The sequence below is a fragment of the Neovison vison genome, chromosome 8 (assembly GCF_020171115.1).
Source record: "Neovison vison isolate M4711 chromosome 8, ASM_NN_V1, whole genome shotgun sequence".
Lineage (NCBI taxonomy): Eukaryota > Metazoa > Chordata > Mammalia > Carnivora > Mustelidae > Neogale > Neogale vison.
In genome coordinates this window covers 30,304,853-30,331,161 of record NC_058098.1, presented here as the reverse complement: position 1 = coordinate 30,331,161, position 26,309 = coordinate 30,304,853, and the positions used below count along the sequence as shown (strand labels likewise).

Below are 26,309 nucleotides of genomic sequence, written 5' to 3'. Positions count from 1 at the left end.
CCAGCCCTGACCTTCCCACCTGGCTCAAGATTTCCCAGGAGTCAGCTACATGCCAGGAACTCTGCTAGATGCTCCAGGTACAGTCATAGGCCATTCAGTCAAGGTCCAGCCCTTGAGAAGCTGGACAAAGTAAACAGACGACTGCAACTGTTTGGACTGTGATAAATATAATGAAGAAAGGAAGCAAGGTGCTATGATGCATTACAGGGGAGTGAGGAGGGGACCTCTATGAAGACTGGGAAGGCACCTTTTTTTTATTTTTTAAAAAGATTTTATTTATTTATTTGACAGAGAGATCACAAGTAGGCAGAGAGGCAGGCAGAGAGAGAGAGAGAGAGAAGAGGAAGCAGGCTCCCTGCCGAGCAGAGAGCCCAATGAGGGACTTGATCTCAGAACCCTGAGATCATGACCTGAGCTGAAGGCAGAGGCTTAACCCACTGAGCCACCCAGGCGCCCCTGGGAAGGCACCTTTAAGTTGAGAGCCAGCCCAGTAGAAAACCCTAGAAGAACATTCCAGGCAGAGAAAATGGCACAAGCAAAGGCCCAGGGCAGGAAAGAGCTGGTGTTCAGGGGGCAGAAGTGATTCAGACCTGGTTATCAGGAAGAATACAAATGGGACGTGGTCAGGATAAGGCAGGAGGAAGTCAATAGTGTCCAGATCATGGAGGGTCTGATCAGTAAGCTTTAAAATTTTATTCCTAGTGCAATAGGGAACTATCAACGGTTTTAGAGGAATGTGATTATCCAATCACTATTTTTCTAAATCATTCTTGCTGCTCAATTACAATAGATTAGAGGTGGGCAAGTGGGAATTTGGAGAAAGCAGAGAGCAGCTACTACAGCACGGGTAAAGACATAAAAGGTAGTTTGGCCTGGGGTAGTAGCCTGGGGCCACAGCAGTGGAGTCAGAGCATGAAGAACAGGCCTGAGATAGATCTTGCAGAAAAAGCCAAAAGGACGTGATGTTGGGCTAGATGTGGGAATGGAGGCAAAGGGGGGAGCTGGTGCCACCTGTTCCTGTCTTTAAAGGTGGGTGGGTTATGGGCTGTTTAGAGAAATGGGAAGGCCCACAGAGGGTCACCTTTGGAGAGTACACTCAGGGTTTTGTGTCATCCATATGAAGTTTTCATACCTATGAGACATCCAGGACACCCCAAATCAACAGACGGGCAGCTAGATAGAGAAGCTGGAGCCGGTGACAAAATTTGCTACTTAAAATCCTGAGAAGGAAAATGATGTACACTTAAGACCAGTGTGTTTGTAAACTACTGCTTGATTTTTAAAATCCTAAGAAAGAATGAGAGCTAGGAAGTTAGGTAAATAGTAGGGAGTCAGGACAGAGGAGGGACTGAGGACAAAGCCCTGGGATCTTCCAACATTTAGAGCTGAGTGAAGGAGTTGTCCCCAAAGATCCTTAAAGAAGGCATAGTCAGGGAAGGAGAAGGAAAACCAGAAGTCAAGAGAGGATATTGATTCTAAAGGAGAAAAGATCAATAAAACCAAGGGGGGGTCAAGGAAGACCTGCTTGTGGGGAAATCCCTGGAAACCTTGACTGGGGCAGTTTCAGTGAAGTGCTAGGACAGAAGCAAAGGAATGTGCTCCAGCAGGTGCAGACAGCTCTTCAGAGAAGTTCTGCTGTGAAGAGAGGTGGAGAAGTAGGGAGGAAAAATGAAGGATGAAGGGGGGAAAAAAAGGAAGGGCTATAACTGGGGGAAGGAGGGTGTCAAGAAGTGTTCTTATGCAGGAAAAAAGAAGACACTTCAAACACTGGAGAGAAGGGAAGTAATCCAGGAGTGAGGGACAGGGAGCAGACCACCTTGGAGCCCAAGTGGCAGCCTGGGTCTGTGGTAGGAACTGAGATGCTTCCTCCCCCCACCCAAGAAGGAAGGGGGGCAGAAGTGCCAGATTACAAACACAGGGCCTTCCCCGCACACACTTTCAGACGCATGCCTACCTAACCCTCTATTCATGTCCACTCCAGCGACCCCTGGGGCACCTGCTGAACATCAGGCTGCGCGTCCCACAGACGGCAGGTCATGTGTCACCACCAGCAGGTTCGGCAAACTACCTGTGGGTACCTCTCACCATTGGTGCCTGCCACTGCACTTACCTCATCGGGGCTGTGCCTCTTCCTAGTGCTAGCTCTGAGAGGGTACACGCGCCCCTTACCTCCCTTACCAGAGCCCCAGCCCCCAGCCCCAAGGCAGCCGCCTCTCTCAGCCCCTCCCCCCAAAGTGAGCGCTCAGTACAGCCTACCCCTTTTCCAGCCTGGCTCCCTAGTTGGCCCTTCGGAGAGAGCTGCTCCCCACCCTACCCGCCGCCCGCCCCCCGCGAGACCACCCGGACAGCCGGAGGGAGGGCGCCCCAGCCTCTCCCAGTGTCCCGGCCGTCGCCCCGGCGTCTACTCTTCTCTCCCCAGCGCCCACCCCCTGGACCGCCCGAGTCGTCGCGGGGCGCCGGCGCCCGGCTTTGTCTGCGCCCACCGAGCGCGCCCGCCGGGCGCCCCGGGCGCTCCCCTGGCGCACGCAGCTCCGGGGGTCCGGCCTGCCCTCCACCGCCGTACGCTGGCCTGGCCAGCGCAGCCCCCCGCCCGGGGATCACCGCACCCCGCCGGACCACCGCTTCCCCGGACGCGAGCGAGGGGGGCGCGGCGCCCACCGCTCTCCGCGAGACTCCTGCCGGCTGCCGCACACCCCAGCCCTCCCGCCCGATCGCCGCGCTGGCCGCCTCAACCCCCGGCCGCCGGAGCCCTCGGGGCCGCTCGGGGCCCTTCACCCTCCCGTGGCGGCCGCAGCCCCTGCCGGCGCGAGCGAAAGCTGGGGGGCTCGGGGCCGAGGGGCCAGGGACCGGGAGCGGGCGCGCGGTACCTTTCCCTGCTGAGCCGGGGAAGTGAGTCTGCGGCAAGCGGCGCTCCAGCCTCGGCCTCCTCCGCCTCCCCTCCTCCTCCAGCCGCCTGGCTTCCTCCTCCAGCCGCCGCCGGGACCGTAGGGGCCGGAGCCAGCCGCTGCGGCCTGTGTGGAGCCCCGCTCCGCCTCGCGTCCCCGGCCCACCCCGCCGGGTCCGCCCGCGCCCGGCCCCCCCACTCCGCGCTCCGCCTCGGGGCGGGGACGCGCCGAGCTCCTCCCCGGCCGGGCCCGCCGGGGGCGGGGAAGCTGGGGCAGCCGGAGGCGAAGACCCGCCGGCCCCTGCCTCCGAAGCGTCCAACCCAGCGCTCCGCACCTGGGCCCGACACCCCCTTCTCTAGCCGGGCGCCAAACGTCCCCACTCAGGCCCAAAAGAACAGCAGCCAGCCCAGCGCGCCCTGTCCTGGGCGTAACTCGGGCCGAGGCTGCCTGCGAGACGACCCGCAGAGCCAGAGCTCGGGCCTCGGTTTACCCGCGGAGTTCAGAACCCTGCTTTTGGAGGGAAGAGGCGTCCATCTCTCCTGCTGGAGCTGCCTTCACTCGCGCAGACCCGACACTGGATCTCAGTTGGGAACAGAGGGCTCGTCCCCAGGGGCTGCCACCAATTTCATTTTCTCCCCCCACACCGGGGCCTCCACCGCTCCAGCCGCCTGCCACCACGCCTCTGAGACCTCCGTGCCTCAGTCTCCAACTCTAGACAGCGGGGGCTGGGAGGTGTGGGGCAGGTGGCAGGGGGTGCTCACATCGCCATGGCCCATCCCTTTGCAGCCTGCGGAGCAGAACTGGCCTTTCAGAAAACAGCCTTCAGTAGTACCCACTGCCTCATCCTCGATTTAATAAAAACCAAAGCAAATAAGTGTGAGGGTCACTTTTTTTCTTTTAAAAATCATAGTTATTTGGAAATTACTTATTCCCTATTTGAGATCCTGCAAGCACTGTTCTGATCCCTTGTGCAGTTTTTCCTCTGTGCTCTTTTTTTTTTTAAGATTTATTTATTTATTTATTTATTTATTTGACAGAGATCACAAGTAGGCAGAGAGGCAGGCAGAGAGAAAGAGAGAGAGAGGAGGAAGCAGGCTCCCCTCTGAGCAGAGAGCCCAATGCAGGGCTCGATCCCAGGACCCTGGGATCATGACCTGAGCTGAAGGCAGAGGCCTTAACCCACTGAGCCACCCAGGCGCCCCTCTCTGTGCTCTTTTAAGGGGCAAGGTCACTTGGTCTAGTACCATTTCATTCTGTTTAACCCTGTGAGCATCTCCAGGGCCTCCTGGAGCCCATAGAGACCAAGTCCAAGGGGTGGAAGTGTTGGGGGGAAGCCAGGCCCTTGCCCTGAACTGTCTTTCAGGCTGAGGAGGGTGCCTCATCTAACCTAGACCCTACAGGGGACCTGCCAGGCCCCACTGCAGAGCATAAGTCCACAGGGGTGGAGGCCTGGAGAACAGAGGTGTCTCTACAGAAGTGGGGTTTGGGGGCATCTGGGTGGCTCAGTGGGTTAAAGCCTCTACTTTCGGCTCAGGTCATGGTCCCAGGGTCCTGGGATCGAGCCCCGCATCGGGTTCTCTGCTCGGCAGGGAGCTTGCTTCCCTTCCTCTCTCTGCCTGCCTCTCTGCCTACTTGTGATCTATCTGTAAAATAAATAAATAAAATCTTTAAAAAAAAAAAAAAAAAGAAGTGGGGTTTCATGTTCCTGGGCAGGAGGAACCCATGTGAAGATAGGCTTCAAGGCAGGGAGATGGTGAATTTTAGGTGAAGTTTCTTCTCAGCAGAAAAGACCTGGTCAGTGCCGAGGCTAGTCCCTTCACCTAGAAAACATTTCCGCTCCCTCCCTACCAATCCCTGTGTCCCCTTAGAGTTAAAGATCAGGTTAAATGTCACACCTTCCTCTGTGAATCCTTCCCTGTCGCTGTGGAAGAGGAAGGTTTCTGAGTGGCGCTCAAAATTAATTTCCTGGGTTTGAATTTGGCCTCTATGTGGCCTCCCTGTGCTTCAGTTTCCTCACCTGTAAGATGGGATTAATAAATAATACCTACTCCAAAGAGTCATTGTATTAAATAAAAACATTAATGCAGATCTGACGAATGATGAAAAACTACTCAGATTGGTTTGGTGTAAGCAAGTAGGACATACGTATGCTCACATAACAGAAGATGCCCATGGTCTGCCTGATCTGGGTACCAAGAGGCTTTAAAAATACCGTCAAGACTTAGTCTTCCCTTCCCCATCTCTCTTCTCTGTTCCTTGCTGTGGCAAAATGGCTACCAGGGCCTCTAAGTCCACCTTCACAGCTCAAATCCTCATTTCTTTCAACTGTCCTAGCAAAAAGCCAAGGTTACACCAAGTTGGCTCCACCTGGATCACATATCATTGTTTGGGCCTGAATCACGTGCCCAGCCCTGGAGTTGGTCCATTCCAAACCACAGGGATGCAGAGTGAGGAAGGGTGATGTCAGGGCACTGTTTACAGTTAGAAGGTGAATGGGTCCAGAGCTGTGTGCCAAGCACACAGAGAGTTCACAAAAATATATATATATACTTGGCCCTTGTGGAGAGCCTTCGTCATTTCAGGGGTCCCCAGTAGCTTTTGAACATCCTTCTGAGTTTGGGGAATTTTCCATGTCACGAATCCTGCACCTCCTCCTCCAAAGCCAAAATGCTCTTTCCTGCTCTCCTGTGCAGCAGGGGTGCTGGCTTCACCGGGACCCTGCAACCAGATGCACCACTGAAGAGTTTTCTGAGGAAGTGAGCAAACAGGCGGCACCCAGAATCCACTGGGGAGGACGGTAGCAAGGATGGCACCCGAGGCTTCTCACTGTAGGGACTACTGTGGCAGGGATGCTAGAAGACTTGCCAAAGTTCGTTTCAGTTGCTTTTCACTGCATAACCAACCACCCTCAAAACTTAGTGGCTTAAAACAATAATTTCTGATTTCTCGACTCTTTGGGTTCACTGGGCTCAGCTAGACAGTTCTTCTGCTGTGTGCGCTGTTGGTTAGGGACATCAGCTGGAAGCCTGGCTGGGTCTGGAACAATCCAAATGGTTTCCCTCTCAATGGGACCTCTCCTGTAGAATGGCCTTAAGACATGGTAGGCTGGTTTCTCTCCGGGGGGAGATGAAAGCAGCCAGGCCTCTTAAAGACCTCGACCCAGAAGTACCATTTCATTATTTCTACCTCATTCTGTTGGCTAAAGAAAGTCACACAGACAGCCCAGATTCAAGGGGGTGGTAAATGGACTCCACCTCTTGATAGGAAGAGAGCAGTGTTGTATTAGTTTACTAGAACTGCTGCAACAAAGTCCCACAAAGTCCCACAAAGTTGATGGCTTAATCAACAGAAATTCATGCTCACGGTTCTGGAGGATGGAAGTTCAAGATCAAGGTGTCAGCAGGGCTGTTTCCCGATGTCTTCTGGTTTCCGGTTTTAGCTGGCAATCTGGTGGTCATTGGCTTATAGATCATCACCCTGAGCTCTGTTCTCATCCCCTCATCTTCACACAAGTTCCCCTCTGTGCCTGTCCCTATTCTGTGTCCAAATTTCACCTCCTTACAAGGGCACCAGTAAATCAGGACTCATCCTAATAGCTTCATTTTTACCAGATTACCTCTGTAAAGACAAGATCTCCAAATAAGGTTATGTTTGGGGGTACTGGGAATTAGAACTCCAATACACCTGATGTATCTATGGGGGAGACATAATCCAACCCGTAACAAATGAGCATACATGAATGGGAGGATTCCTTGGTAGCCATCATAAAGATAATCTACATGAAGCAGAAACCCCATACCTTACCTTTAAGAATGGATTTCTTGAGTACATGGTTTTGATTAGGGCCTGGAATTTTAAATGCCCCTTACAAATCATTCCACCACCAGCAGCAGCCTTGGGTACAACCTATTTCTCTATCCCCCCACCCACCAAGGGGTCTTTGGAGCCTGATTGGTGCAAAGTGGACTGGAGCTAAGAGTTTCCTCATTGTTTCCTCCCAGAACAATGAGGGGAAGGAGGTCGGGTGTAGGAACCTGACCAACTGTGAGGCCTTGTGCAAGTTTGACAATCTCCCTTTTGTCATCCTTAAAATGGGGGTAATGTTAGGCCCCTGTCACTCAGGGTTGTGGTGAGGATTAAAAAGAATAAAGGATATAAAAATTGATGTCCAAGCCATCAGTTCCCCTCCAGATGTCACTGGTTATTAGCATCAGTCTCTGTCACCTCCGTACAGCCAATCTAGACTCAGCTTTGTGTTGAAACATTAGTAAATCATTGATCACAGTCAGACTTCACATGTGTGGAGCACTTTCTAGTTTACCAAGTACTTCCACACCCACCACCACAGGGAGATACCAGAGTAATGAAGTAGAGCTTTAAGAAATGTATCAGTTGTAAATAATGCTGGCTTCTATAAGAAATAGATCCAAGAATACAGCAGTTCAAACATAATAGAAATTCATATTTTACCTATGCAATAAAGAGGTATTCCCATTTCTTAATGGCTTTCCTCCACGTTGTGATTCAGGGATCTAGGCTCATTCCAACACATGCCTCCAGCAACCATTAGGGTCTTGCAGTCATCTGCACAAAGCCAGCAGCAGAAGAGAGCCTTCGCTTGAAAACTGACATCACTTCTACTCACACACCATTGGACAAAACCAGTCTCATGGTCACACCTAACTACATGGGAGCCTGGGAATCACATTCAAGATGGGAATCCAGGAAGGGTAGGAAAGTGATTTTTGGTGAACAGCCAGCAGTCCCCACAATGAGGGAGCTTTTTAAAGTTCTGGAATGGATGGGTCATATATCCCCAAGGAAACATCATTCCAGGTTGGAAGATACAGTGGGCTGACCTACTGGCCACAATTCTTCACTTCCTTGTGTAGTATTTTACCTCCATATTCTTGTCACAACTCATGTGGAGTATATTTTCCCACCCACCAATGTCAGGCTTGAGTGAAATCAAGTAGAAGTGGTAATAGGTCTGTTTGGAGCCTCCACTTGAAGAGTTCCTGCATGGTTCCACCTCCACCTTCGTTAGAAACATTCCCCTGCATAGCCACTGCCCTTCAGCCCAGGACTGCAGAATGAACACTCAAGCAGCAGACCAGCACTCAGACTCTCCCAGACCATATCTCGAAGCACCTATCTGATCCAAGCCTAGATCAGCAAATTCCCCAGCCAACTTGTAGACGCAGGACCTCAGCAGAGTCATCCCAGGCAACACACATACCCATGAGAAATAAATACTAATTGTTGTATGCCACTGAGGTCTCGTGGTTGTTACACAGCACTGTTGCGACAATAGCCAACAGATAGAGACAAAGAAGAATCTCGCCTACCCAGGTTTTTTGAAAGTTACATCAATTCCAACTGACTGAAGAATGAATTAAACAACAAGAGACTACATGGCTCAAAACCAGACCTACATAACCTTGCAGTACGTGAATACTGCGTCTGAAGTCAAGGCCACACTGTATGCTTCTGCCTGTCCTCTCCACAGATCCTGGCCGGCGTCCTTAGGTTTCTCTGCCAGGATAGGAGTCCCTGTTCTTCAGCCAAAAAATTTGGCTACCATACAGTTGTCCCAATGGAACAAGGATGTATCGATGAAAAGACATGAACAGACCCAGGCACAGAAGACAAGTTCCATTGGTGTGGGTAAGCCTACAACTGTAGACACCCAGGAGCAGGAGACCGTGCAGTGGGCTCTGATGGACAGACTAGCACCAGTGGCCCTCAGGTCCCCCTGAAGAAAGCCAGCTGCTGTTGTCACCACCCCCATCAAGCTGAGGTTCCCAACAGGTGTGCTCCAGCACGTCTTCTCAGATGGCCAAGCCCCTGGAGACCTCATGAAAATGCAGGTTCTGATTCAGCAGATCTGGGGTAGGGCTTGAGATTTAGCTGGAACTGCTGCCCCCGGTCCTCAGACCTGACTTTGAGTGTCAGATCTCCAGAGAAATGGTAGGAGTCTCAACACACACTAGGATATCTTGGGAAGCTTTTGAAAGCACTGATGCCCAGGTCCTCCCCCACCCCCACCCCCCACCCCCCAACTGAAAGGCTCTGAAGTAAGGGGTCTGGGGAAAACCTGGGCACCCTAGCCATCCCAGTGTGTAGCCACTGCTCTAAAAGCACCCCTCACTGTTCTCAGGGGGCATGTACTGTCCTGCCTCCTCTCCACATTTCTAGAGGCTCTGGCTTTCTGCTTGCCCACTCTTTATCCTACCATGTAAGGGAATCAAATGTTTTTAACTAAAGTGATTCCCATGTTGTGAAAAACATCTTGAAAAGGCAGCATAGGGAGGCAAAAAATGGAGTTCTTTAAATTGGACAAATCCGGGACGCCTGGGTGGCGCAGTTGGTTAAACGACTGCCTCTGGCTCAGGGCGTGATCCTGGAGTCCCGGGATCGAGTCCCACATCAGGCTCCCAGCTCCATGGGGAGTCTGCTTCGCTCTCTGACCTTCTCCTCGCTCATTCTCTCTCTCACTGTCTCTCTCTCTCAAATAAATAAAAAAAAAGAAAAGAAAAAAGAAAAACATTTAAAAAAAATAAAAAAAAATAAATTGGACAAATCCCCTTTTGAAAATCTCACTCTCCTGCCCTTCTTTTCCTCACTCACCATTGCCGAGGGCAGACGGTCCCCAGTGTTCCTTCCGTCCACTGGAAAGCCGACTGACAGGCTGAGCAGGACCTTAACTAACCCAAAATCCAGCGTGAGTACATGGGAGAGGTTTGCTTTTTAACTAGGATAATTTAATAGCCGTTTTAGAGCAAAACAAGGGTAGAAACAGACAGGTGGGCTTAAACTTTACGTGAATTTTTGAGGTGAAATCCCAGACTTCAGAATATTGCAGAGTTTGCTACTGATGGCCTCTAGGTAGGAGTTGAGGGTGGGGACCAACGTTTGGAGGGCTTAGAAGGGTTGGCAGATTTAGCAAAGAAAAATACAGGGCACTCAGTTCAGTCTGAATCTCAGACAAACAAGGAATCATTTGTTCCCAGAAGCATGGGCTCCAGTCACACGCCCTGAGAGTGAGTGGCACTGCTGAGCCCCCCGCCCTCCCCTAAGCCCAGGTCTGTCTAGTAGGTGTACAGTGTATAGTCAGGCCATGAGGCAGACCCTGGTGAGCTCCAGATGACCTCAGGAATTCCGAGAATCCTCTGGAAGCATCAAAGGGCATCCGCCTAGACTCTTGGCTTATGTGGATTTTGTTTGTTCCTTGGCTTTTTGTTTGACAATCTTTGCATGCTTGGGCCCTATGCTCAGAGTTTAGAAGTCAGGTCCTGGGCCAGCACCTTGAAAACAGGCGGCATCATCTTCTTAGCCTTGGGTCCTCCAGACCTCGATTTAAATGCCCATCACCACCACCCCCTGTCTCCCCACAGGTCTGGCCTGACCCCTGCTGCTCTCCCCACTCACACCACAAACCCCAGGAAACCTCGTCAATCTCCAGTCTAACCCTGACCAGTGCCACTGCACTGGATTTGGGGAAACCAAGAAAAACAAACTTAAGTGTGGGTCTCAAGTCACATGAATTAGGAAGGAGGGGCCCAAGCAGGAGAGGGGAGCAGAAGGAATGCGGTAAATGGTGACCCAATCCACAATTCCTTTACCTTCTCTGCTCCTAATTCCTTCATGTAGAAATGGGCACGCTAAGTAAGCTGCCTTCTGACATTATTTCTCTGGGCACTGTCCTTCTCGCTTCTAAGACCCCTAACACCCCACAAAACCCTTGAGGGACTGTGCTTTGGGCACTCATTTGCAGTCAGGAGATCGTTCCTGAGCCCTGAGTTTGGGCCAAGCATGCTGGCCATGGAGCTCAGCAGCGGGGGGAGATGACCTTGGCCCAGCTGACTGCCCACAGCATCCCAGACATCGGAGCAGAACAGACCAGGACCTCCTGGTTCTGGTGAAGCCAATTGACCTGGTCATGGCTGAATGTGTGTGCCTCTGTGTGTGTGTGTGTATGTGTCAACATCCTGGTCCCCACCCCACCCTGGGGGGCTGTGGACAGCCTCACTGACCACAACGCACTGTGTCAGCGACAAGTAAACAGGATGGATTGATTGCTGACTCCATAAACAGATAGATGCCAGTCACCATCTAAACAGGAAAGAAAACACAGAACCCGTGGGAAGAGGAGGCTTCACTATTCTCTGTGACGTAGGAGAGAAGGGGAAGGAGACAGAGAGAGAGAGACACTGATGGACACAGGGGTGAAGGAGAAGAGTCACAGACCCAGCAACATGGGCACCACCGAACCCACAGTTTGGGGATTGCTGTTTCTATCAGCTGCTTCGTGCCCCCCAAGGTGCCCCTACTTGCCAAGCTCCCCTGCCTTGGACCAGTCACCCCACCTCTGACCTCCCGTCCTCCTCCCATGGAGGCCTCCGCACCCTCCTACAGGCCCTGCTCAGATGGTAGCTTGTCCTAAGACATCCTCAAGGATAAACCATCCCCAGGGCTCCCTCTTTTGCACAGAAAAGTTCCAAAGTATGTCTCCAGTCAGATATATTCCAAGAGGCTCATCTTCTCTCTTTTTGGGCCACTACCAAGTCCCACATCGTAGGATGTACAATTTTTCCCATTTTCAAGTAGAAACACTGAGCCCTTGGAGCGCTTGGGTGGCTCAGTGGGTTAAGCCTCTGCCTTCGGCTCAGGTCATGATCTCAAGGTCCTGGAATCAAGCCCCGCATCAGGCTCTCTGCTCAGCAGGGAGTCTGCTTCCCCCTCTCTCTCTCTCTGCCTGCTGTTCTGCCTACTTGTGATCTCTGTCTCTGTCAAATAACAAATAAAATCTTTAAAAAAAAAAAAAGAAAAGAAAAGAAACAATGAGCCCTTTATGGATCCATCCAAGGTCACCCCCAAATGAGAAACAAATTTAGCCTCCTGCATCGTAGCCTTTCAGCTCCCACCCTCTTTCCTGGTCCACTTATGGCTGACCTTTCTTGGCCTGCCCCAACCCCCACCGGGTCTCACTAGTAATGTGTCTTGATGGAAGCCCTGGGGGGAGGGGGGGTGACTGAGGTAGGGGGTGGCTAGGGCTGCCAACTTCCTGGGAGGAGCACTTACCCACGAAACAGACCATCCTCTGAGTCACTGGGACGACTGGAGATCCTGGAGGTTGGGAGAGGCTGACTCATCCTTGTCTCTATTTCGTCAGGAAAGGAAGAGGCCTCACACATAGGGGAATGGCTGTTGTTTTCCCCACGGAACTGAAAACTGCAATGGAGCCATGTGGAAAGATGGAGCAGGCCCCAAGAAGGTTCTGGAGAGAGAGAGAGAGTCCGGGGTCCTTTCAAACCACCGTGGACAGGAAACTCAATATTCAAATATAGACTCCAAAAAAAGTACACTTGAAAGATGTTTGTCTTGCGAAATAATCACCCATTAGAAAGCCCAGAGTTCCTTTAAAGGGCCTTCCAGTCCTGTCAGTCTCCAGGGCTTGCTTCCAGATCCATCAGGGAGCTCACAGCACTAGAAACGTTTGCCCGCCTTCACCTCCAAGTGGTAGGTCATCCCCAGGTCCCCTTGGCTCCTTTACGCTAGTTCTGAGATTCTCAAACTCTCAGAATCACCTGGAAAGCTTGTGAAAAAAACAGGTGGGTACAAAGGTGGGTAGGGCCCCACCCCCATGTGTCTGACTCAGTGGGGTTGGGGTGGTCATTTGCATTTGGGGGTGGGTCAGGTCATTTGCATTTTAACAGGTTCCCAGGTGATGCTCCTACTGCTGGTCCAGGAGTGTGTGAGGCCCACCTGCCTGAGCTCCCTGCCAGGGAAAGTCACTCCACACCTCCTTGTCACTGGTTTCCACTGATGTCTGGGCCTCAGGGCTCCACAGGGCACTCTGCCTTGCCGGGTAGACCCATGGCACTTCCTGAGGGAGGGTGTTGCCTTTCCCACCTCTGCCACGACTTGTTCACAAGTTCTCTGTGCCCAGACTTCTAGCAGCCCTGCGTGGGCCCAGCTCAGCTCAGAAAGCTGACCCCATCGCCTTCCCACCACCAAACCTCAGCCCCACCGCCCACTCTCTCACCCATGCTCCTCAGGAATGGAGTGTCTGCTCCCACCTCCGGCCATTCATGCCGCCCGTGTCCCTCCTCCTTCAGTTGTCTATCCTCTCCTATGCCTTTCCTTGCCCCCTCTAATGGGAAGAGTGGATCATTCCCATAAGCATACAAACATTTTCTGGAATCTCTCATCTATTAAAAACGGGGGCTTGGGGTGGTGGGTGAGGGGCACTTGGGTGGCTCAGTGGGTTGAACGTCCAACTCTTGGTTTCGGCTCTGGTCGTGATCTGGATGTCATGAGATCAAGCCCTGTGTCAGGCTCCACACTTAGCAGAGTCAGCTTGAGGTTCTCTCCCTCTCCTTCTGCCCCTCCCCCTTATCTCTCTCTCTCTCTCTCTCTCTCTCCAAAATAAATACAATTTTTTTTTAAACAGGGGGTGAGCTACCCTAGGCCACCTCATCTGCCTCTAGCTATTCCCCATCTTCCTCCCCTAATATTCACAGCAAAATTTCTTCAAAATATTGGGGATAGTTCCCATCGCCACTTTCTCCTTCCTGACCCACTTGAGTCTCTCCCCCTTACTTAGTACTTAATACTTAGTACTTAGTACTCCACTGGAACCCAGCACTCCCACATTGCCAAATCCCAGGCCTCACCTCAGTCAGTCTCTCAGAAACCTTTGAGACCACTGACTGCTGCCTCTTACTGGGAAGACCTTCTGCTCATGGCTTCTTTGGCCCCACTTCTCAGAGGGTTGGAGGGCCCTGGTCTCCCCTCCCCTTTCTCTAGCCTTGTGGCTTCAACATGCTGTCTGCTGAGTCTGTGTCTACAGCTCATGATCACTCCCTCCCCTGAGCTTGGATTTTATCCAACTACCTTTAGCATCTCAAACCCAACATGCCCAAACAAAACTCTTGTTTTCCCCTACCCAGGTTGGGGGAGGGGGTATATAGCAGAAAATTCATCATCTTTAGTGTACCATTTGGTGGTTTTAAGTATGTTCCCAGTGTTGTGCAACCATCACCACTATTCATTTCCAGAACTTTTCCATCATTCCAAACTGCAACTCTGTACCCATTAAATAATATTATTTAATATTATTCCCCCACCACACTCAGCCAGTGGTAACCACTATTCTTCTTTCTGTCTCTATGAATTTGACTATGGTACGTACCTCATATAAGTGGAATATTTGTCTTTTGGTGTCTGCCTGCTGACAATTTCTTCCCTCCGTTTCTGCCATCCCCCAATGCCCCAAGAAAACTCCCCAACAAATAAATTGGCAGTTGGCCAGCTCTGAGAAGGTTTCTGAGGTGTTCTTTGATTTTTTTTTCAGCGATTTGTTTTGCTGTATAAAATTTTTAAATATATAAAATAAAATAGCTGAAAAAGACGTAAGGCCATGCTCCTAGTTCTCAGATTTATCTTTGTTAACATTTCATGTCAGTTGCTTTGTCATTTTCAAATACAAGAAATAAAGCACTAGAATTCAAATTGTAATCTCCTTTTAACACCCACCATCAGAGGCAACAATAGCTAAATTAAATATACATCATCTAGCCAATTTTTATAGTGCTCACTTAATCTATATCTCGTCTAACCTGAGACACCATCCATTGTAAGACGCACTATTATTTTAAGCCCCACTTAAAAAGAAAAACACTGACACTTAGACTATGATGCAACACTTTCTAATCTTAGATTTTTATTTCTCTTAATCTGTTTTTATTTTTTTTAATTATTCATCACTTACATATAACACCCATTGCTCATAACAAGTACCCTCCTTAATACCCATTGCAGATATAGCCCATCACCCACCCACCTCCCTCCATCAACCCTCAGTTTGCTCTCTGATCTCTTATAGGGGCACCAGGGTGGCTCAGTTCATTAAGCATTGGACTCTTGAGTTTGGCTCAGTTGTGATCTCGGGGTCGTGGGTTTCAGCCCCATGTCAGACCCCGAGCTGAAAGTGGAGTCTGCTAAGATTCTCTCTCTCCCTCTCCTTCTCCCTCTGGCCCTCCCCCGCGCACGCGCTCTCCCTCTCTCTAATGGCTTGTTTCCCTCTTTTTTTTTTTCCCCTTCCCCTATATTCATCTGTTTTGTTTCCTAAATTCCACACACAAGTGAAATCATATAATATTTGTCTTTCTCCGACTGACTTATTTCACTTAGCATCATACACTCTAGCTCATCCATATCATTGCAAATGGCAAGATTTTTGGATGGCTGAGTAACGTAGATATAGATCACATCTTCTTTATCCATTCATCAGTCAATAGACACTGGGGATCTTTCCATAACTTGGCTATTATTGATAAGGCTGCTATATATACGGTACATATATGACTTCCAATCTGTATTTTCGTATCCTTTGGGTGAATGCCTAGTAGTGCAATTGCTAGATAGTAGGACAGCTCTATTTTTAACTTTTTGAGGAACCTCTATACTATTCTCCAGAGTGGCTGCACCAGTTTGCATTCTCACCAATGGTGTAAGAGAGTTCCTCTTTCTCCACATCCTCACCAACATCTGTTGTTTCCTGTGTTTATTTTAGCCATTCTGACAGGTATGAGGTGGTATCCTATCGTGGTTTTGACTTGTATTTCCCGAGACGTTGAGCATTAGATTTTTATTTAATACTTATTAAAAGGCCTCCTTCAGATCTCTTTAGATGTATATTTTGTCATACCATATTTCCTGGAATTTAAAATATAATCAATTTTAAGATGCAACCTGATTCAGAGACTTTTTAAAACTATCTTGGGGTCAAAGGATTATGGCTTATGATTCTTGTGCATAAATAAGAAGGACATATCAAGGAACGTAAAATTGGTTAAGTATTCCTAAATTTTCACATCTAAAGTTCACTGTCCTGCATCACTTTTTAAAAAATTAGTGGAGGGGCGCCTGGGTGGCTCAGGGGGTTAAAGCCTCTGCCTTTGGCTCAGGTCATTATCCCAGGGTCCTGGAATCAAGCCCCACATCGGGCTCTCTGCTCGGCAGGGAGCCTGCTTCCTCCTCTCTATCTGCCTGCCTCTCTGCCTACTTGTGAGCTCAGTCTGTCAAATAAATGAATAAATAAATCTTTAAAAAATATAAATAAAATAAAAATAAAAAATTAGTGGACTTTTTTAACAGTTTTAGATTTAAAGGAAAAATTGAGCAAAACATACAGTTTCCATATATCCTTTCACCCTTCCTCCCAATTTTTCCCAAAATTGTCCCAATTTTGAACATTTTGCATTATTGTGGTACATTTGTTTTCATTGTCTTCAATGTGGTACATTCGTTTTCATTGATGAGCCAATATTGATGCATTACTATTAACTAAATCTATAGTTTACATTAAGATTCACTCTTGGTGTTGTACATTTTATGGTTTGACAAATGTATAATGACACGTATCCACCATTGTGGCATCATACAAAATAACAGTCTCACTGTCCTAAAAATTCCCTATGCTCCAACTTCTTCCCCTCTCTTTCCCCACAAGCCCCTGGCAACCACTGATCTTTTTACTGTCTCTATAGTTTTGCCTTTTTTAGAATGTCATATAGTGGGAATCATACAGCATATAGATCATATTAGTATACAATTAGTATACAATAGTATAGTATTAAGATTGGCTTCTTTCACTCAACCTAAATGGTTAATTGGTCTTCAAACCATCTCAAAACAAAAAGGGGTGTCAGTGTCTCGTCATACCACCAAATCACTATACTCTTTGGTGAGCTTATTCTATTTTTTTGGTAAGTTTATTCTATCTATCTACCTTTCTTTCTTTCTTTTTTTAGTAGGCTCCATGCCCAACATGGAGCCTAGTGCAGGGCTTGAACTCATGACTCTGAGATCATGACCAGAGCTGAGATCAAAAGTCTGATGCTTAACCAACTGAGACACATTGGTGCTCCTGTACTTTTTAATAATTTGAAAATTACTTTCCATACTAGAATGCAAAAGCCCTGAGATGTTTAGAGGCTGTTTGTTTCATCATATGAATAAGGAGAGAACATTTGAGGAGGAGGAGAGAAAGGTCACATGTATTCACCTAATCCAGTCCTTCTTGGTAAAGTAGGTGGAAAACTCATCTGCCAAAGAGGAGAGAGAAGGCTGGGGAAATGGTTCTGGAAATTTGACATGACAACAACGAATGTTTTTGGTGTGTGTGGGGGGTGGGGGATTGCACACAAGTGTGTAATGAGCATATCTACTTCCATGTCAAAGTAAATGAGATTGTCAAATACCCTGAGGATGTCTCAATTTTTTCTTTTGGCTTTTTTTAAGGTATAAAATACATCCAGGAATGCTTACCCTTGTTAGATACAGTTCTGCAAGTTTTGAGAAACATGTAAGTTATGTTATTGGCACCACAGTTGATATATAAAACAGTTCTATCACCCCAAAATATTCCCTCATGTCCCTTGATAGTTAATCCCTCCCCCTTCTCCAGCCTCTGAAAACCATTTGTTTGTTTTCTGTCCCCACAATTTTGCCTCTTCTGGAATAAATGGAATCACACAATATGTAGCTTTTTGAGTCTGGCTTCTTTCACTTAGCCTAATCCCTCTGAAATTCATCTATGTTGTGTATATTAGTACTTCATTCCTTTTCGTTGCTGAGTAGTATTCCATTATATGGATATACCAGATTTTATTGTTCACTAGTTGAAGGACATATGGGTTATTATTTATTGGGAGACTATGAATAAAACTGTTATAAACATTTGCATATAGATTTATATGTGGACATAAGTTTTTATTTCATTTGCATAAATACTTAGAAGTTGGATCACTGGATCATATGACTATAGCGTCATAACATCTCAATAATAGTTTTAATCTACTTTTCCACAATGGCTAATGATGTTGAGCATCTTGTCATGTGCTTTTTTATCACCTGTATATCTTCTTTTGTGAAGCGTCTGTTCAAATCCTTGCCCGTTTTTTATTGGGTTGTTTGTTTTATCATTGAATTGAGACTTCTCTTTATATTCCACTTTTTTATCAGGAGAAGAGCCTTGAAATGACCCATTCATGTGTTTCCTTTAAGCTGTATTTTTCTCTCATGGCTTCCATCACATATTTCAAAATAAAGGTTGTCATGGTCTTTCTAATGGTACCAAATACTCTGGCATTGAAATTACTTTTTCTCAACCTCCTAAAGCATTTGGTAGCAGGGTTTTATTTTCTACTCATAAGCTCTTGAGAATTGGGCAAATGGTGGAGCCAGGAAAAGGGAATGTGTCTGGTGTTGGAAAGTGAATATAGTGGAAAAATACATAAACTTGTTTACTTTTCTTTCTTTCTTTCTTTCTTTATTTATTTCATTTTTTTCTTTCTTTTGCTCTTTGCCTATTTTTTACTTCTCAGCCCTTTCATCTGAGTTCATTTTCCTTCTACCTAAAGCACTTACTGAACAATTGTTAATAAGTTTGGCTGGGGATAAACTCAGAATTTAGACTTTACATTTAATGCAAATGCCTTTATTTCAACTTTCTTAAAAGATGTTTTAGCTGGGTATAGAATTACATGGATTTTTTTTCCCCCAACACAGTGAAAATACCGTTTCACTTTCCTCTCATTTCCATTACCAGCTAACTAAAATTTATGTCCTTTTCTGCCCTCTTTGGCTGCTCTTTAGATTTTTCTCTGTATCTTTGGTCCTCTGTAGCTAAGTGTAGATTTCTTTTTATGTAAAGTCTAAAATTTACCTTCTTAAATCTGTGGGTTGGTATCTTTCAATTGTTTCAGAAATTTTTCAGCTATTATCTCTTCAAGCATTGCCTCTGTCCTTGTCTCTCTTGCTCTTCAACTTCTGAAACTTTGATTAAATATATATTAGAACTTCTCACTGTGTACTCTCACTTTCTGGCCCTCTCTTTGTGTTTTCCCTCTTTTTGTCTCTTGAGCTTATTACCTCACTCACTGTTCACTATCTGAACTCACTGTTCAAATAAATGCCCAAAACATGTATCAAGAGTAATGCATTGGGGCACCCGGGTGGCTCAGTCATTAAGCATCTGCCTTCAGCTCGGGTCATGATCCCAGTGTCCTGGGGTTGAGTCTCACATCAGGCTGCTCAGTGGGTAGCCTCCTTCTCCTTCTCTTTCTGTTTGTGTTCCCACTCACACTGTGTCTCTCTCTGTCAAATAAATAAATAAAATCTTTTTTAAAAATTACTTTTTAAAAAAAAGAGTATTGTACTGCGTAGACTGGTTGCCAATGGCTCCTGAGGTCCATTCTAAATGCCTACTAGGTAATCCTCCATTGGTTCAGCCAGAATCCATCCATTATGGTATGCAGCCACAATAACATCTCTGGGGAAAATACCACTCTTAGAAATTGCTTTATAATTTAAAATCAGGGTGACCCAATTTACTTGGGAAGTCTCTGTTATCCTTATCCCCTCCATATCCACACCCCCTCTTTTACTCTTATAAGTATTCTGGTTTGAAAATTAAAATATGAACACCTTATTCCCATTAAATATTATGGCCTCTTTGGGGTTAGTGGCAGCCACATATATCATCAAGTGATTACCTTATTTTGGAAATCTGTGCTTATGATATTAATTTCTTTAGTGCTTTTAGAATGGACAGTATGATTTTGAGGCTGCTAAAGAATGTGTGATATTGTCATCATTCCCTACTTGCCTAAAATCACTGTTTCATTTTTCCCTGATTGAATCACATCACTAGAAATTAAACTGCTTCTGTTCAAAATCAGCAAAAAGCTTCGGGGAAACTGATTTTCAGAGCTTCAGCAATAGCTCCCACATAATCCACCCATCACACCAGCCTCTTGTTTTTGAAATGTCTTTTGTTCAATTTGAGGGGTTTGGGATTTTCTCCTGCTTTGAGTTGCATTGCATGGTGAGTGACAGGCAAGCTTTTGGGCCATGACACGGCTTTACCTACTTATGGGTATCTTTATTTTATTTCATGAAGTCTCTTCTTGTTGATTTGTGAGAAAAAATAAAATTACAGAAATTCCTCCAACATTATGTACAGGCAGACTTCGTTTAATTACACTTCATAGATATTGTGTCTTTTAAAAATTGAAGGTTTGTGACACCCCTCCACTGGACAGGTCTATCAGCACCATTTTCCCAACATTTGCTTACTTCATGTCTCTGTGTCACATTTTGGTAATTCCTGCAATATCTCACTTTTTAATTATCATATGTATAATGTAATACAATATGATATGATATGATCAGTTCTCTTTGATGTTAACTATTGTAACTGTTTAGGAACACCACAAACCATGCCCCATATAAGACAACAAGCTTAATAAATGTTGTGTGTTCTGACTGCTCCACCCACCAGTCATTCCCCTATCTCTCTTCCTCTCCTCAGGCCTCCCTATTCCCTGAAACACAACAATATTGAAAGTAGGCCAATTACTAACTCTGAAATGGCCTCCAAGTGCTCAAATGAAAGGAAGAATAGCACATCTCTCATTTTAAATCAAAAACCAGAAATGATTAAGCTCAGTGAGGAAGGTAGGTCAAGAGCCAAGATAGGCTGGAAGCTGGGTCACTTGTGCCAAAGAGTTAGCCAAGTCATGAGCACAAAAGAAAAGTTCCCAAAGGAAATTAAAAGTGCTACCTCCAGTGACACACAAATGATCAGAAAGGGAAACAGCCTTGGTGCTGTTATTAAGAACATTTGAGTGGTCCATATGGAAAATCAAAACAGCTGCAACATTCCCTGAAGCCGAAGCCTACCCCAGGGCAAGGTCCTGACTCTCTTCAATTCTGTGAAGGCTGAGAGAGGTAAGAAAGCTGCAGAAGAAAAGAATGAAACTATCAGAGGTTGGTTCATGAGGTTTAAGAAAAAAGCACCCCGACAACATCGAAGTACAAGGTGATGTGTCAAGTGCAGATGTAGAAGCTGTAGCAAGTTATCCAGAAGACCTTGCTGAGAATGAAGGTGGTTACACTAAACAGCAGACTTTCAATGTAGATGAAACAGCCTTCTACTGGAAGAAGATGCCATCTAGGACTTTCATAGCTGAAGAAGAGAAGGCGATGCCTGGCTTCCAAGTTTCAAAGGACAGGCTGACTCTCTTGTTACAGGCTGATGCATCAGGTGGCTTGAAGTTAAAGCCAATAGTCATGAACATCCCCAAAATCCTAGGGCCCTTAAGAATTACACTAAATCTACCCTGCCTATGCTCTATAAATGGAATATCAAAGCCTAGATGACAGCAAATCGGTTTACAACATGGTATACTGGATATTTTAAGCCAACTGTTGAGAACCACTGTTAAGGGGAAAAAAGAAAATATATATATTTTTTTCTTTTTTGAAAGATATATATCTTCAAAATATTACTGCTCATTGAAAATGCACCTGGTCACCCAAGAATTCTGATGGAGATACTCAAGATTTATGTTGTTTTCATGCCTGCTAACACAGCATCCTTCTGCAGCCCATAGATTGGGGAGTAATTTTGACTTCTAAGTCTTAGATTTAAGAGATACATTTTGGGGGCGCCTGGGTAGCTCGGTTCATTAAGCATCTGACTCTTGATTTTGGCTAAGGTCATAATCTTAGGATTGTGAGATCAAGCCCCACATTGGTCTCTGAGCTCAGCGTGGAGTCTTCTTAAGACTCTCTCACTCTTGGGGCGCCTGGATGACGCAGTGGTTTAAAGCCTCTGCCTTCAGTTCAGGTCATGATCCCAGGGTCCTGGGATCGAGCCCCACATCAGGCTCTCTGCTCAGTGGGGAGCTGTTTCCTCCTCTCTCTCTCTGCCTGCCTCTCTGCCTGCTTGTGATCTCTGTCTGTCAAATAAATAAGAAAACCTTTAAAATAAATAAATAAATAGTCCCTCTGCCCTCTTCTCTCTCTCAACTCTTTAAAAAAAAATTCTCTCACTCTCCCCCTGCCCCCTGCCACTTTCTCTCTCTTTTTCTCTAAAAAAAGAAAAAAAGAAATACATTTTGTAAGACCATAACCACCATAGATAATGATCGATCTGATGGGTCCAGACAAAGTAAACTGAAAACATTCTGGGAAGGATTTACCATTCAAGATACCATTAAGAACATTCATGATTCATAGAAAGAGGTCAAAATATCAATGTTAATGGAAGTTAGGAAGAAGTTGATTCCAACCATTATGGACAACTTTGAGGGACTCAAGACTTCAGTAGAGAAAGTAGCTGCAGAGGTAGTAAAATTAGCTAGCGAACTAGAATTAGAGTGAAACCTGGAGATGTGACTGAATTGTTGCCATCTCATGATAAAACTTTAATGGATGAAGAGTTGCTTCTTACGGATGAGCAAAGAAAGTGGTTTCACGAGAGGGAATCTACTCCTGGTGAAGATGCTGTGAAGATTGTTGAAATGACGGCAAAGAGTTTACAGTATTACATAAGCTTAGTTGATAAAGCAGCATCTGGGTTTGAGAGATTGACTCCAATTTTGAAAGAAGTTCTACTGTGTGTGAATTGTATCAAAAAACATAGCTCATGACGTTCATGAAAGGAAGAGTCAATCAAGTAGCAAACTTCAATGTTGTCTTATTTTAAGAAATTGCCTACACTTATTACGGTGAGCATAGAGTAATGTATAAAATGTCAAATCACTATGTTGTACACCTGAAACAAATACAACATTGTATGTCAACTTTACTTCAATAAAAATAGAAAGAAATTGCCACACCCACCCCAAACGTCAGCAACCACCATCCTCATCAGTCAGTAGCCATTTACTGAGGCAAGACCCTCTACCAGCAAAGATTATGACTCACTGAAAGCTCAGATGATGGTTAGCATCTTTAGCAATAAACTGTTTTTTAATTAAGGTATGTATGTTTTTTAGACATAATGCTTTTTCACACTTAATGGTAAATGTGCCTGTCAGCAGCTTATGGCTGCCCCTTCTACAGAGAATTGCCCTCAGTTGATGGGAGTCATCTCACGTGGAAGATTTGCCCTCCCTCCCACTCCTAACAGCAGTCTTAGTCAATTATTGGTTGGGTAAGAGTATAAAAGTTCAGCCCACTTGCCTCAAAGTGGGACCAATTCTGTATCCATTCATGCAACAGAGCTCCCCATGGATCAGGCCTGGATGGGTTCCAGCTGAGATCATATTCTTGCTTAGCTCCTCCCTCTACCATAGCCAGCTTCCCTCAGCTCCCTTATTCTGAAAGCCCTCTCCCCTCTCAATAAATCATACATGCAAGAATCCCCTTCTCAGGCTCTACTTCTAGGAAACATGACATGTGATTGGCATATAACAATAAAGGATAATATTAGAAAAGAAGAAAGGCTGAAAATTATTGAGCTTATCAGTCAACAGTAAACATGAGGGGAAAAATAATAGAATAAATCTGGAAAAACAGAAGGAACGAAATAATAAAATTTGGGAATTAAGTACACATATATATGAGATACGTAAATAAAATATATTTATATGTATAAAATATATATATGATAGTCTTCTTATGATATATATCAACTATATTATAAGAATATATTATATATCACAAGAATATTTTTAACATATAAGAAGGTACAACCTAAAAATATTAAAAATTTAAAAAGACGCATAATAATAGAAAATATAAATATTTAAACTGTAAATAGCTATAAACTGTGAAGTTTTTTGCTACTAAACTTAAAAGTTTAGATGAAATGCATAACTCCCTAGAAAATACATGTGTCCAAAACTGACTCAAGGAGAAATAGAAAAGATAAATAATTCCATAAACACTTGAAAAATTTAATCAAATGTTTGAAAACCTATCCCCTTAAAAAGGGGCTCTGATGGTTTTATAGGCAGTTTCTTCAAAGCATTCAAGGAATAGATCATTCCAATCACATGCAAACTCTTCCAGAAAAGAAAAAAGAACAAGTCCCAAATCGTTTTATGAAGTCAGAAAAACCTTTTTGGGTTTGATACCCAAACCAAACAAGAACAAAATGAGAAAGAAATATCACAGACCAGTATCACTTATAAGCATAGATATATAAGAGTTCAAAACAAAATTCTACAAACTATGTATAAGAATGTATTTAAGACAACAACACATTATACCCTCATTAGATTTACCTCCAGAATTCAGAAACAGTTCAACATTAATATATATTGTTCACCTCAATATTAAATTTCAAAAATACACAAGATGATCTCAAATGGAAAAGTAATTTTTTAAATCATGTCCATTAAAAATTAAAATTCTTAAATGTCTAGAAACAGAATGGAACTTCCTAAACCTGATAAATTATGTCCACCAACATCCTTTTTAAAAAACATACTTAGGGACACCTGGGTGGCTCAGTCAGTTAAGTGCCTGCCTTCCGCTCAGATCATGATCCCAGGGTCCTGGGATCGAGTCCTGCATTGGGCTCCTTGCTCAGCGAGAGCCTGCCTCTCCCTCTGCCCCTCCCTCTGCTCATGCTCATGCATTCTCTCTCTCTCTCTCTCTCACAAATAAATTAAATATTTTTAAAAAATTAAATTAAATTTAAAAAATAGAATAAAGAACATACTTATACACAACTCATGAATCATTGAACACTGCATCAAAAACTAATGATGTACTATATGTTGGCTAATTGAATTTAAATTTGAAAAAAGAAAAAATACTAAAGAGAGAAGTGTTACATTTTTACTCTAAAAATTCTATAATAAGACAAGGAAACCCACTGTCATTTGCTCTTATTTGTACTGGAAGTCCTGGCTAACCTTCTTCTAAAAGTTCAGGAAAACTAACTTGACATAGAAATAACCAATAGAAAAATATCAAGGCCAAATCCCATATGATGTTATTATAAGACAGAAGGAGATAAGGAGCAAAATTAACGTCTTCATAGACAATGAACATGGGCCAGAAAGCTGTGCCCACAAAACAAATTTTAAAATGTAATCTTCTAGGGGCGCCTGGGTGGCTCAGTGGGCTAAAGCCTCTGCCTTCGGCTCAGGTCATGATCCCAGAGTCCTGGGATCAAGCCCCGCATAGAGCTCTCTGCTCAGCAGGGAGCCTGCTTCCTCCTCTCTCTCTGCCTGCTTCTCTGTGATCTCTGCCTGTCAAATAAATAAATTTAAAAATAAAATAAAATAAAATGTAATCTTCTACACCAAAATGAGCTAAAAGATAATGAAATTTTATAAGATATGAAATAGCTACATAAATCAGAATAGAAAAAATTAGAAATAAGGTGCAGCACTTAGAGAATTTTGAGTAAAAATAAAAAGTCATTTCAGAAATGAAGACTAAGCAAATGTCCTTTTAAGAGTACGACCAGGGAATTGTATATATCACTTCCATTTGTATTTCATAGGCTTGGCTACATAGCTACATCCAGCTACAGAGGAATCTGGGAAATGGGGTCCTGGCCAGTAACCAAGTACCTAGCAAAACCTTCCACTGCCATAAAATAAAAGGAAAATAGAGAAGATGGGATATATCTAGTAATCTTTTTAACAGTCCACCACTTTTGCCATGCAAACCCTTGTACCCACACATAGAAAATCTCTTGCCCTACCCCAAGGGAGGTGACCCCCAAACCCTATCCAATGAATGACTCCAGCTCAAAAGTCAGGAACCCTACAAGATGTCCTGCTCTTTCCATCAGGCCTTGATACACTTCTCTGTGTTCAGTGGCTGATAAAACAAAATGTTATCTGTTCCCCCAACACACATGGGGCTATAGACAATACTGGAGTGGAAACAGGGTAATGATGACAAAAGCTCTTCTTTGAAAAATGGGAGAGTGGGGAACCTGCCCAGTAGTCAATGATTCAAGCTATGATCAAGCCTCACAGAGTGGGGAGCTGAAGGGGAAGAGTCATGAGACTCACTGCCCTGACAATGACGTGAGATCCTTGGTTGGCCTATTTGGTTCTGGTCTATTTCCTCCTTGGTCCTGACATTGCCCACTTGGAGATAAGTTCTTTTCAGTTAAAAAGTGGACTTTCAAGCATTTGCACGAAAACCAGGGCTCTACACAGCTTTCAAAGCTGGCTTCAGGTTTTTTGGTTTTTTTGGTTTTTTTTGTTTTTTTTTTTTCACAAACCTAGTTCAGGTTGATTTAAGGATTTTAAGACTTTTCAAACCCCGAGAAGGCTTCAGCTGTATTTACCCACAGTCATTTTGATGCTCAAGTAACCTTACCTAAAGAACATATATTTTTTAAAGATTTTATTTATTTGAGAGAGAGCACAAACAGGGGGAGCAGCAGAGGGAAAGGGAGAACTAGGCTTCCCAGTGAGCCAGGAGCCCAACATGAGGCTCCATCCCAGGACCCTGAGATCATGACCTGAGCCAAAGGCAGATGCTTAATCAACTGAGCCACCCAGGTGCCCCCATCTTTTTTTGTTATGTTTTGTTTTTGTTTTTGTTCTTGTTTTGTTTTTACATTTGAAAACTCGTAACTTTTTATTC

General features: G+C 45.2%; 2 protein-coding genes across 4 annotated transcripts in view; both read right to left on the bottom strand.

Moving 5' to 3' along the window:
* The window catches only part of SMOX (spermine oxidase), a 48,313-nt gene extending 45,352 nt beyond the window's left edge, over nt 1-2,961 (bottom strand). For all 3 annotated transcript variants that reach the window (XM_044263395.1, XM_044263393.1, XM_044263394.1), the window contains exon 1: nt 2,868-2,961. The gene's annotated coding sequence lies outside the window, so the exon portion shown is untranslated. The remainder of the gene's footprint in view (nt 1-2,867) is intronic.
* The window catches only part of LOC122915392 (translation initiation factor IF-2-like), a 50,297-nt gene that overhangs the window by 5,507 nt on the left and 18,481 nt on the right, over nt 1-26,309 (bottom strand). The window contains exon 2 of the mRNA XM_044262207.1: nt 2,484-3,152. Within this exon, the coding sequence (XP_044118142.1) occupies nt 2,484-3,152 (669 nt within the window). The remainder of the gene's footprint in view (nt 1-2,483; nt 3,153-26,309) is intronic.